The sequence below is a fragment of the Rattus rattus genome, chromosome 16 (assembly GCF_011064425.1).
Source record: "Rattus rattus isolate New Zealand chromosome 16, Rrattus_CSIRO_v1, whole genome shotgun sequence".
Lineage (NCBI taxonomy): Eukaryota > Metazoa > Chordata > Mammalia > Rodentia > Muridae > Rattus > Rattus rattus.
In genome coordinates this window covers 10,944,640-10,958,266 of record NC_046169.1, presented here as the reverse complement: position 1 = coordinate 10,958,266, position 13,627 = coordinate 10,944,640, and the positions used below count along the sequence as shown (strand labels likewise).

Here is a 13,627-nt window from a genome sequence, read left to right as displayed (position 1 = left end):
CATAAATATATATACGTGTACATACATGCATAAATACACACACACACACACACACACACACACACACACACAATCAGAGGCAGAGAAGGAGAAGTGGGCACATAGAAGTCAGTGAGGAAAGGGAGGCACAGAGAGGGGGAGTGCTGTAGAGGAGCACCATTCCACTGAAAGGAATTCTGCAAGGACTTTGCCTTTCTTGACCTGTGACTTCCTGGGAAGAGATAAACAAATGTTTGTTGACCCCCCCCCCCAGGGCACTGATGAAAGACTAAAGAAATGACCTTGCCTGAGTTTAGCTTAGTGAGTTTACTGGAGTTCCTTACAGGACACCCAAAGTCCAGCCCAGCATGGTGACAGCTCAGGGAAGCTGTATCCCCAGAGCTCCCCACATGCTTTTCAGCCAACCTGGGAGGTGGGAAGATCTCCTCTCTCTTCCAAGCAATTTTTTTTTCTAATATGACATTGGGGAGGGGCCTCAGGGACCTTGTAAGTTTCAGGAGTTTCCTGCAGCTTTTGAGTTTTCCTATACCTCTTGAGTCTTTAATGAGCCTCCCTCCAGGAACACAGGTTTCAGTTGGGTGGTAAAAGCGACACAGCATCCACATGGGATGCTCAGGACTAAGAGATTTTGGAAGCTTTTTCTAAGATTCTCACCTGGCCAAGTTCCCGCTTTCTTACCACACCTGCCTCTGCAAACCACTGAGGCACATCTGTGCAGCTAAGGCAGCCAGAGGCCTATGAACTTGGCTGCCTACCCCTATCACAAGCCCTGTGCTGTGAGGAAAGCATGCTCTTGTCACTCCCCAGGGACACCCCATGGTTCACAAGACCCTTGGGGTAGCAGATCCCTCCAGGAGCCAGTGAACTAATATAAACACTCAGACTCTCCGAAGACCTGAGTCCTGGGCCCTGAAGCCCCTTAATACCCTTCCACCTGAAGGCCCCATGGCTGCCAGCTAAGGACCCCTGGGGCTTCCTGGTTCCTGGATGAGTCCTGGCCAGTCTGTTTTCCAATGTTCTTTATCTTGATGTGTCTTTTAAGTGTGTGAACTGAGGGAAATTGCAAGGACATTCTAGGACCTCAACAGAAGGACCCATTGGCCCAGATGGCTAAGTTCACTTGGACCAACCTCTTATTTCTGTCTAAAGTGACAGAAAGACCCATGGTGTGTTATGTGATGTGTGTGGCAGGACACTGACAGGCCCCTGTGTCCCCGTGAACGCAGACTTTCTCCATGCCAGTATTTCCGGAAATGGATTTTACTCCCTGGGCAGGAAAGGCACTTTCCTCTGCTTCCCCAGTGGAACGTGAGCTTCTAGGAAGCTGATACTTCCAGAAGGGATGCCGTAGGACTACTGCCTCCACCTCTCTTGGGGTTCTAGAAGACAGGGACACTGGCCTTCCTGTGTGCATCTGGTGTCTGCCACCGACATGATCTTAAGGCAAAGCACTAGATAACACGGTAACCCTAATACTTGGGTTTCACATTTGAGTCTTCAAACTGCCCTCGAAGGAGGAGAAACATTTTAGGTCTACATTCTAGGCTTGGGCGCTGGGATGCTCTCAACTGGTTACAGGACTTGCTCAGCACACAGGAAGCCATGGGTCCCGTCCCCAGCAGGTCTGCAGTATTTATTAGCACTTAGGAGGTAGAGGCGTTAGGAAAAGTTCAAGGGCATCTTCAGCTACATAGGGAGCTTGAAGCCATTCTGGGCTAATGAACCCCTGTATGGGAAAAAAAATCTCAGACGTACTTGCAAAGAAGTAAGACAGTGTTCAGGTGGATGCTATCGCCTAGCAACCCTGAGTGTTCCTGGCACCCGCTCGCCTCTCTGAATGCCTCGTCTGTACTTCTGTAACTTGGCTGTGTTTCTGCCAACCTCTAGTTAGAGGTCCAGAGCTGTGTTAGTAAAATAGCCATCAGAGCTAAATAGTGTTGACCACTATCCCCTGTGAAGGTCAGAATCGTTCTGCCTGGAGACAAAGCTACTTCCAGAATATTAGGCTGGAGACCTCAGAGGATGCCATTCCCAACAGGGTGACGAATTAACCAGGGAAAGTGATTTTTGCAGACATCATCCACCTGCAAGTCTTTGGAAATAGTGCTCAGGGCGCACAATGAGCAGAGACTCGGGGCACGCAGGGAGCAGAGACTCAGATCCACTGGGGCTGAGGAGCTAGTAAAGTACCTGCAGGGCAAACATGGGGATCTGAGTTCAATCCCTAGAACCTGTATATAAGTGGATTCCAGGAGCTCACTGGCTGGACCGTCTTACCAAATGGGTGAGCTCCAGGCTGGGATTCCTGGTTGAAGAGTTCGCTGAGCAAGCACAGGGATCTGAGTTCCGACGCCCAGAACTCTCAGAGTCCGTGGGCAGTGGTGTAGAATCCCAGAGTTTGGGTATGGCCAGGGACAAGAGGACCCTGGGTGCACCGTGGCTGTCGGAAAAACCAAATCACCAAACTCAAGGTTCAGTGAGAGACCTTGACTCAAGAACTACAGGAGAGAGAGGGGAGGTGGGAGAGAGGGAGGGAGGGAGGGAGAAGATATTCATTACTAACATCTGGTGCGCGCATGCGCGCACGCATGCACGCACGCACGCACGCACGCACGCACGCACACCGCATGAATGCTGCCCCTCGGAAAATTTTTAAGACTCAAAACCAGTTTTCAAGATTCTTCCATCTCGAGCTAATTAGAATGACTCCTTATACCCAGTTGGTTCCCTGATGGTGCAGGCCACTCTTTTATCCTGCTGGTCCCTTGCTGAGTCCTGAGCCAACCTTCTCTCCAGCTTACTGGGAACTCAGTCAGTCCAGGGCAGTTTTCAGTCACCTTCCTTTCTCTCTATGGTTTCCTGGGAAACCAGTGAATCAAGACTTCACATCACAGGCAACTTGGAAGGAAACGAGGGAGGGAGGGAGGGAGGAAGGAAGAGACCAGCCCAGTAGCAATGCCTTTTTACCAATAATTATCACTCGCTAAAATACATCTGCATTAAAAAATAATGTCACGTAAAGAACAAACAGAGCTGGCAGCGGAGGAAGGATGGTATCTGGATGTCACCTCTATCAGAGAAGCCACAGCAAGGCCTGAGTGGGAGTCCATCATGTCATCCATCACCTGTCTGATGTCCTGTGTCTTTCCCCTAAATGCTGGGCAAGAAACGAAGTGGACAAGGGTAGAGTTCCCTCAGATGGGCTTTGGGGTCCACTTGCCCATCAAACGGCACTGGAAGTCATTCTCTCGGGCCACATGCACTGTGCAGGCTCCCAGGGCAGGGCTCTGATTAGTCAGTGCAAGGCATACACACTGTTCTCTGACGGCTCACAGTTCAGAGGCACAGGCCACCTTGCCAGGGTAGCAGGCAGCAGGAAGAGGAAGTAGCTGGTCACACTGCAGTCACTTCAGGAAGCAGAGAGAGATGGACGCTAGTTCTTAGCTTGCTTTCTGCTTTTTACTCACTCTAACACCCTGTGGGATACCACCCACAGTAAGGTTGGGTTTTCTGTCTCAGTTAATCTAATCTACATAATCCCTCACAAGACATGTCCAGAGACTTGGTTATATGGTGCTTTTAATTCCCACAAAACTGACCATCAATACGATCATCTCCTGCCTGGCGCCCCTGTGACCACCAACCTTAGCGGCAGACTCCTCTCCATATGTGGTCCCACACCTTTGGCTCATGACGTACTCAAGGGTGAACCTAAAACATCATTTTAGGTCACTCTTTTCCTCACTCTGACAAAATGCCTGACAGAAACAGCTTACCGACAAAGAGGTTTGTTGTAGCTCAATGAGGGAATGTCCATCATGGCGGAGCAGACACAACAGCATCCACGAATGGAACTCTTTATCTCTCCAGGGACCAGGAAACAGAGAACTTTGATGAGAAGTGGGGTCAGCTTAAACCCTCAAGCTCTTCCTCTATGGCCCCCCCATCTATCCCAAAACAGCACCCATAGCCAAGACCAAGTGTTCAAACACACGAGCCTGTTGGGGACATTTCATATTCAGTCCCTAACATTTTATAAGTGCAGTGGCATTCTGTTAATCTCATACACATCTACGGGCACAAGTCACAGCACAGTTGTCCCCTACAGTGTTCTGAGTACATTCAGACTGGGGAGAGAGCTCAGTCAGTGAAATACTTGCAGGACATGCATGAGGGACTGAGTCTGACCCTGAGCACACAGGCAAAAAGCTGAGTGTGTGGTCCTACACACACACACACACACACACACACACACACACTCCCAATGCTAAAAGAAGCAGAGACAGGAAGATCTCTGAGGCTCACTGACCAGACATCCTAGCCAAAACCAAGACTCTCAACCAGTCCCCAGTGAGAGACCCAGTCTAAAATTACAAGATGGATGGCTCTTGGCTCTTGAGAAATGACACCAGAGGTTCTCTTCTGGCTTCCATGCACCCACACATATGTATACGCACACACACACATGTACCTACATACACATACGTACCTACACACACACACACACACACACACACACACACACACACAAATACAGACGTCCACAGAACTGTAGCAGTCCATTCTAGCCCACCAGAGGTCTGACCTGCTCTTGACCCTGTTCCTCTACATCCCTGCAGCTGCAAGAAGGGGGCTGACAGATGGCTTGAGAGAGCAGAAGGATGCCCTAAGGATTTTCACGTGGATGCTAGAAGGGCTTACAAGGCAGGATTTCTAGACCGTGGTTCTACTGGTGTAGGTGACTCCTTCACCACTTGGGTTCCTTTGAGCCAAGACCCACCCAGACAAGTCGAGTCTCCCAGTCTCCAATGGAACTGGCAGAAGTTGTTCAGGAGTCATCAGGCACTCTATTCCCACTGCCATTGGCTGAGATTCCCCTGTGGGTGTGGCCTGAGACGCTCATTTGAATTTGTAGAGTTAAAAAGTAAGGAGGCTGACTCATGGTCAAATGCTGCGTGCCACCTCAAAGGAGAATGGAAGTTAACCCCGGTTTATGGACTGGGGAAGAAAACGGCCTTCACTCGGTGCTAGGGATTCAGTGAGCTTCTCACGAGAAGAGAGATTGCTTCTGTGGATCTCAGTGTCCTCAAGCCTCAGCACATTTAGAATCCAGGACAGTATCTGATGCCTGCTCAGGCTCAGCTCAGAGCAGACAACCACAGAGTCCTGCTCTTGCCTCATTCCGTACCCTGGTCTTCCAGTCTGCTGTACACAGAGCATTGCCTCCTACGCCTCAAGACCTCTAGACAACATAGCCACAAATCCTGGTCCCTGTGACATAGGGGCATAATACACAGTAAAATACCTTCTGGGAATACCCCCATGAGAAGCTTGGGGCATGGCTCATTGGGAGAGCACCTGCCTAGAATCCTCCAGTGAGGGGCTGGGGTGTGGCTCAGTGGTAGAGCCTCTGCCTAGAATCCCCAGTGAGAGGCTGGGGGCGTGGCTCAGTGGTAGAGCCCCTGCCTAGAATCCCCCAGTGGTAGAGGCCTAGAATCCCCCCAGTGAGGGGCTGGGGTGTGGCTCAGTGGTAGAGCCCCTGCCTAGAATCCCCCAGTGAGGGGCTGGGGTGTGACTCAGTGGTAGAGCCCCTGCCTAGAATCCCCCAGTGAGGGGCTGGGGTGAGGCTCAGTGGTAGAGCCCCTGCCTAGAATCCCCCACTGAGGGGCTTGGGCGTGGCTCAGTGGTAGAGCCCCTGCCTAGAATCCCCCAGTGAGGGGCTGGGGCGTGGCCTCAGGGGTAGAGCCCCTGCCTAGAATCCCCAGTGAGGGGCTGGGGGGGCTCAGTGGTAGAGCCCCTGCCTGAATCCCCCAGTGAGGGGCCAGGGTGAGGCTCAGTGGTGAGCCCCTGCCAGAATCCCCCACTGAGGGGGCTTGGGTGGGCTCAGTGGTGGAGTCCCCCGCCTAGAATCCCCCAGTGAGGGGCTGGGGTGTGGCTCAGTGGTAGAGCCCCTGCCTAGAATCCCCCAGGGAGGGGCTGGGGGCGTGGCTCAGTGGTAGAGCCCCTGCCTAGAATCCCCCAGGGAGAGGCTGGGGTGTGGCTCAGTGGTAGAGCCCCTGCCTAGAATCCCCCAGTGAGGGGTCCCCTCAGCACCCCCAGCCCCCGTTGAGCCTCATTATTCATTGTTATGTGAGAATAACAATGTTCACACCTCTGGATTACCGAGCAAATGCAAAGGCTTATGTGAGTGAATTGGTCTAGTTGTGTAACTAACATGTTCACCGAAAAGCAACCTCTGTAGTGTGTGTAGACGTTAGATTATGGGAGAACTGGGGAGCTGCATGCCTAGGCATCCCCACTCAGAGGGTCTGCATGCTGTGTCCCCCAAATGCCCACCTCTCACTTGCAGTTACTTTAGGGTAAGTATTAAGAATCCTATTTTCTATTTGTATCCAAAAGTTCCCAGGAGCCTCTGGATCTGCCCTGCACATCCTAGGGCCTCTTCTATGTACAACCCAGGGGCTGTATAGACTCTTACCATTCCAGAAACATCTCTGAATCCCAGACTACAACTCCCTTAGAGACAGCAAGGCGCTGGCATAGGTCATTCACTCTCAGACTGTGAGACTCTCAGGTGAGGAAGAGCAGGACCCTGAGATGTTGTGTTGCTGTGAGAAGCCTTGTCTCAAAGCCAGGGTATCCATGGCTGCTCCCTGATGAAACTGTAGTTGCCTCTGTGGGGACAGAGTTGTGGGGCATAGCTAATGTGTATCTGTGGCTTTTGATACCCTGTGGCAGAGGCAATGCAGAGCCTGCCAGGGCTCCGGGGGTCTAGGAAGCTTCTTGGCACCGGGACCAGCCTGCCACACACAGGTCTTACCAGGTAGCTTCTCGGGGTCCCTGCTTGGAAGCTGCAGAGCCAAACGTGTGTCTAGAAGGAAAGGGTGTTTCCCTGGGAGCCCACTGAAGACTCGGTAAGGCCCGCTCCAGCGTCTGTCTCCTTCCGTGATCTTCCCCATGACAACAGAAAGAGGAGAAAATCATTTTACTTAATTTAAGAAAAAAACCACATATACTACGCCAGACATTGCTTTGGCTCGCACCTTCTATCCCAGAACCTGAAAGGCTGAGGCAAGAAGATAGAAATCTCAAGAGAGAGGCCAACCTACATTTCATGGTGAAATCTTTCTCAAAAAGCAGAAGGGAAGCAGGGAAGGAGGGAGAGGGGAGGGAGGGAGGGAGGGAAGGAGGGAGGAAGGGACGGAGGGCTAACTGAATGATTCTATCCCATGCTACTGGCACGCTGTACAAAATGAACTGAGACTCTCAAATCCTTAGCATCTCCGGGAGCCCAGTGGAGCTCTCAGGGCTGCAGTGGAGGGTGCTTGGGGGTCCCTGCACTACAGCAGAGGAAGGTACAGGCACCAGTATATCCGCTTCCACTGCTGCAGACTCTAAGCCTCTGTGGATGCGTGTGACCCTATGGCGAGAAGCCACTGAGGATGGCTTCCTGGCGTGCCGAACTTCTCTCTTTGGCCCCAAGCAGCTCACAGCTCGGCCTTGCAGATCACAGGCCAGGAGCAGCCCCACAGGTCCTTCATAGGTGTGTGTGTGTGTGTGTGTGTGTGTGTGTGTGTGTGTGTGTGTGTAATGTGTGTGTGTGTGTGTATTGTGTGTGTGTGTGAGTGTATGTGTGCATGTGTGTGTGTGTGTGTATTGTGTGTGTATTGTGTGTGCGTGTGTGTGTGTTGTGTGTATGTGTGTGTGTGTGTGTGTGCATACATGTGTGTGTGTGTGTATGTGTGTGTGTGTATACATGTTTGTGCATGTGTGTGTGTATGTGTGTGTGTGTGTGTGTGTGTTTGTGTGTGTGTGTGTGTGTGTTGTTTGTGTGTGTATGTATGTGTGCATATGTGTGCGTGTGTGTATGTGTATTGTGTGTATGCGTGTGTGTGTGTGTATTGTGTGTGTATTTGTGTGTGTGTGCATGTGTGTGCGTGTGCGTGTGGGTATGTGTTCTGAGACGGGATAGGAAGAGGACTGTGCTGGGGAAAGGACACCTCCCTGCTCTGCCTGAGGCCTCCCACCCCTGAGGAGGAGGACCTGCAGCCTGGCTGACACTCTCTGGGAAGCGTGTGGACACGGAGACAACATTCGTTCCACAGAAAGAGATGGAAAGATATTAAACAGCAATGCGCCTGGCTTAAAGTCTGAATGCAAGTGATCTCGGGTGGGGCCTCATTTCTCTCCCAGACGTTGCTGGGAAACAAAACAGACGCCCACCACCCTGCACCCACTGAGCTACTTTTACCTCTCAGTGGAAGTCCTTTCAGGTGACCTCATTATGATTTTTAGCCACCCTTAGAAGATAAAGCATCTACCTGCAGGCCAGCCAGCCGAGGAGAAATGGCAGGTTTTAGATCCACCCTGTCTCAAAATAATATCAATAGAAAACCAGAAGGCACTCACCATCTTTCCTTGCCTTCCACATGCGAGCAGATGGATATGTAAATCCACACACATGCAAACACACCACACAAAAGTAAATAAATAAAATTAAAACAAACTCCAACTCTGCTTCTCACTGGTTCATCCCGAAAGTCTTCTAATTGAAGCCAAGGGTTCCTTTCCCCTCGATGAAGGGAGCTCAGTTTACACATTAGTTACTTTTCTATAGCTGTGAAAACCACCAAGACCATGGCAACATATAGAAGGAAGGGTTTGTTAGGGCTCATGGTTCCAGAGGGATAGAGTCCGCCGCCGCCGTGCGGGAGGGAAGACAGGCGGGCAGGCCGCCATGGCAGCTGGAGCAGGAAGCTGAGCGCCACCACTAAGAACCACAGGAGCAAAGCAGGGTGAGAGACAGAGACAGAGTGAGACAGGGACTGGAAATGGAGCCAGTCCGTAAACTCTCAAAGCCCCCAACAATGCCGCACCTCCCAAACCTCGTCCTGAAACAGCATCACCAACTGGGGATCAATGGCTCAAATACACGAACCTGTGAGGACATTCGCATTCCAACCACCATGGGTGACAGAGCACCGGGCTGGGGCTCTTCCCCACCACATTAGGGCTTACGGACTGTGTGGGGACTCTGTAACCCTCGCCCCTGGTGGGGTATAGCATAGGCCTGTCCTGAGCTTACAGGAGAGGAGATGCCAACAGCAGGCAACCCTCGGACCACCTCCACCTTGGGTACTAATGGGCGTATCCCTGTTTCCAAATCACCCTCCCTTTCTCCCTCTCTCCCTGTGGCTCACACGGTCCTTCTGTCTCATCCTCAGGCTTCTGACTCAGACTACGAGGAAGCCCTGCCCAAGCACTCCTTCGTCAACCACTACATGAGCGACCCCACCTACTACAACTCCTGGAAGCGGCGTCCCCCTGCCGCAGCACCGCACAGGTACGAGGCGGTGGCAGGGGCCGAAGCTGGCCCGCACCTGCACACAGTCATCACCACACAGAGCGCGGGCGGAGTCTACACACCAGCTGGCCCCGGAGCCCGGGCCCCCCTCACCGGCTTCTCCTCCTTCGTGTGACGTCACGCCTCCATCAGGGTAGACGGGTGCAGAACTTCTGGAGTCTATTTTTGTTAAGACAATCAACTCCGATAACTGAGCTGAATTTTTTTTTTGTTTAAAAAAATAATAATAATTCTGATAAGCGATCTTACCTACTGGTGAAAACTAGGGTTCACTTAGGAAGGTTTTTTTTTTAAATGGCTTTTTGTAACATCGCTGCAGGAAGCGGGGTTTCTTTGTTTTCTTTTCTTTTTAAGAGAAGGTATCTCCCTGGTGCAATAGCTCAGCACCGCCGGCGGGGGCGCTCTCGACACACCCGAGCCCTGGGCTCCTCTGGCCTCCAAACCATCCAGGATGGCGAAGGAGGGCGGGCAGGAGGGTGGAGGGGGACAGGTAAATCGCATCCGCAGCCCACTTCTCTCTCTACCTCCTTTTGGAGAACCAGCCAGCCTGGTCCACTTTCTCCGTCTTAGGACAACTTGAGGCCCCTTGCTCTCGTCTGTGCTTCAGAGAATTGCTCTTCCCCTCCCTGGGTTCTGTCCGGTTCTCAGCCGGATCCGGGCGGGGCCGCTCAGAGGGCTCAGCTCTGCCACCCTTCTTTAAGGGTGGCTGCAGCCCTGGAGGTTTCCTTTCCCCTCCCCCCTCCTCTCTTCTCTCAAGCTGACAGTTACAAGAACAGGAAGCCCCTGCCCCAACCGGCTCTGGAGGCCCCCAGGCCCATCCAAGGCCAGCCAGGTCCTTCTGGTGACCACACAACACAGCACACCGCCCACCCCCGCCGAGCAAGAGAGGAGCGGAGACGCGTGGTTTTTGCAGTTGCTTGTGGCAGTAGCAAGTGTGCATTGTTGAACCAGAGTATTTTTTAAACCTTTTTATCTTTTTTTAAAACTATGTCACGTGAAATGAATGCGTCTTTGCTGTCTCCAGGTGCCTTTTAATTCATTGTTCAGCTTTGAACGTGGGAAAGACGAGAACCGACTATGTCTCCAAATAAAACAATCGGCTCCGAGAAACCAACCGGGGCCATGAGTCACCCCCACACATGGCGCACAGTAGGGACAGCCCTTCCCTTTTCCTCCTGTGCTCGCTGCTGTACCGCTTCTGCCCCCTGGTGCTGTCCCCTCTACCCCGCCATCCAAGGCCAGCTTTTAGCCTTAACGGGTTTTCTGAGAACATTTTCCTTTCCTTTTCGTTGTTTAAACGTTTCTGGCTAAATGCAAAGTGACACTCAAGACCCCGTGAGCGTCCTGCCACCCATAGTCCAGCGCCCCACTCCACCCCCACCCCCATTTGGATGTGACCAGCGGGATCCAGCCAGGGCGTGCCCCAGAGCTGACAGCAGCTCCATTTCCCCACACCCTGGAGCACAAGAGTCTGCCCTCCCGGGGTCTTGGCGCCCTGTGGAAGGGACTAAGCACCTCAGTGCCACCAGTAGGAGATTCTGTAGTCCCTTTGCCTTCCCTGTGAGGCAGAGGACATGGATCTTGTCTTGACTCGCTGCCTTGGAAGTAGCAGGTGTGGCCCCAGGACACAGGAGGTTCCACTTGGGGTTAAAAATTGAATTAATTAAAGGCCTTCCGCTTCTTCCAAAATCGAGAATAAAAACCATTCCTCCTTCCTCTTTCTTACTCCCTTCCTCCTCCTCTCCCTCCTTCCTTCTTCCCCTCCTTTCTTTCATGCTTCCCTCCCTCCTCCTTTCTCCCCCTCCCCCTTCTTATATTCACTTCTCTCTTCTTCTTTGGTTCTTCCCTCCCTCCTCCCTCTTTCCTCTCTACCTCCTCCTCCTTCTCCTGTCTCCCTTTCTTCCTCCCTCTTTCCTTGTCTGAGCTAAAGGAGAAATATTCTAAACCAAAAAATCCTAGACGCTCTACCCAAAGCCACTTCTGTGTGGGGACTGCCACCCTCGTGGTCCACAGAAGGGACCACCTCAGTAGACTGCACCACCTCCTCCCTGGCACCAAACGAGTGAAGAGGACAGAGGCCCCATGTCACCAATTGAACTTCTTGGAAGGTGCCACCCAACAGAAGACAGGGGACCAGGCTGGCTCTGTATTACAGCTGTGCTCCCTTAAGCCATAAGGACTTGATTGCTTTAATCAATGGGGAATCTTTGGGATGGTCTGTTCTGAGGGGACACTCTAGCCCACCTTGCACTTCCTCCCAATGACTCAGCAGTTTGCAGCGGTGCCTGGGTCTCCTTTAGGATCAGTAACTTGTTTTCTATGGAAAGGTCTGTTCAGGATGCCCTGGCGCTATGGCTGTTGGTCGACAGCAGTCAGCAGCTGTCTCAAGCCTGAGACTTAGAGCAATGCTTCTCAACATGTGAATGGAGACCCCTTGGGAGTCAAACGACCCTTTCACAGGGACTGCATATCAGATATCCTGCATATCAGACATTTACACTGCAATTCATAACAGTAGCAAAATTACAATAGTTACGAGGTAGCAACGAAAATAATTTTAATGGTTGGGGGGGGCATCACCACAACATGAGGAACTCTATCAAAGGGTCACAGCATTAGGAAGGATAAAAACCACTGACTTAGAGGGACCCTGTCCCATTCAAATCCCTGCACCAAAGGCAGAGGTTGAGGATTTCCAGTTAGATCTCAGCCTCTGGAGTCACAGGGCATTGGCAAAAGTCCTTCCTACCTGTTGGGATGGGACGGACACATTACGCAGCTGCGAAACGGACATTGGATCCAAGGCTGGCTTCTAAGAAAAGATCCAAACAGGCAGGATGCGGGCACCCTCCTGACTTCTCCTATCATGTTGTCCATGGGTGTCTGGTGATAAACGGCAGCCGCCTCGGTGGCTTTGTGGAGGGTGCTAAGCCCTGTGGAGCTTCCCTCCTGGGTGAGCTGCTGAGCCCTGCAGCAGGCTTTCCAGAGCACAGATACCCATAGAGGAAGCAACAGCGGAGCGGACATCGCTACACCTCCTGCTGGCCTTCCTTGGTGTCTTCCCACTCCAGCAGAACAGGATGGGGGTGGGGTGTGGTGGGGTCTCCCTTACCTGGAGCCCTGGGAGGAAGCAGAGCAACAGCCCATGATGATGGCTTGTGTTCTGGAAAGTTCTTTGGATGTGGCGTTTGAACTTGATCAGCCTGAGCATGGTGTGTTTGCATAGAGGTTCTTAGCATGGGTTTTCATTACCCCTGGATTCCTGGCTCACAGCATGGCTGCTCTCCTGCTGAGCCCCAGTCCTAGACTAGCAGCGAGGGACCAGTCTGAGAGGCCAGAACTGTGTGGGGTTCCCAGCAGGGAGCTCCCAACCCCACCTGCTGGCTTAGGGGAGTCCCTAGGCTTTCCCTATAAAACTTCCAAAATGGCACAGAAAACCAGATCCCGTTATAGATTTAAAAAAAAAAGAAAAGAAACGAAACAAAACAAACCCCCCACTCCCTCAACTTGTAGAAAGGCAGAGCGGTGCTATGGGTACAATTTTTAATAAAAATATTTTGTTCCTTAAGTGCTTGTGACTTTTTAAGTCTTTCCACTCTATTTATGACACGTGTTCATGTGTTCTTCCAGTGAACACGACTGTAGAGCTGCACATGCGTGTGGAATCCCAGGGACATGGGACTCAGGCCCCTCGCACTTGCAAGGCAAGCATTTTATCGATAGATCCATGGCCTCGGGGTGTGGAGTGACAGCACACGTTTGCCACAGCATGTGTGTGGTCAGAGGAGGTCCTTCCCTTTCCACCTCGTTGAGGGCAGAGTTCCTTGGTCACCGTGCACGCCAGGCTAGCTGGCCCACTGTCCCCTCTCTGGAACTACATTTAGAATCTGAGAGATCTGAGAGCTAAAGAACCATAAGCAGAGCCTCTGTTGGAACAGCCGATTCCTCTGATATCATTGGCTCACTGCACACTTATTTCAGAATGATTTGAATGCATCCGTGTCTCTGCTTGTATGAAAAGCTCAGTGCTGGCCAAAACCTCCTCTCCCTTTAATGGTTGAAGTCAATTAATAGTCAGCATGGTGAAAATTCCAAGCCGTTAATTCTGGGCTCTGTGGTCTTAAAAATGTCCTACTTCTCCTCAGATAAGACAATATTCTGCAGTCATTAAGCAAATCACTACATTATGGGCTTGACTCGGATCCAGATTCCAATATTTTAGTAGAAAGAAATCATATCTGGGAGCGGGGAAATGGCTCAGTG

The 13,627-nt window shown here is 51.8% G+C and overlaps 1 protein-coding gene across 1 annotated transcript in view; it reads left to right on the top strand.

Annotated features, from left to right (window-relative positions):
* Sdk1 (sidekick cell adhesion molecule 1) overlaps positions 1 to 10,478 on the top strand; it is a 429,935-nt gene extending 419,457 nt beyond the window's left edge. Inside the window, 1 exon segment of the mRNA XM_032887198.1 lies at positions 9,225 to 10,478. Coding sequence (XP_032743089.1) covers positions 9,225 to 9,479 — 255 coding nt within the window. The 3' untranslated portion in view covers positions 9,480 to 10,478.
* The last annotated feature ends 3,149 nt before the right edge of the window (positions 10,479 to 13,627 follow it).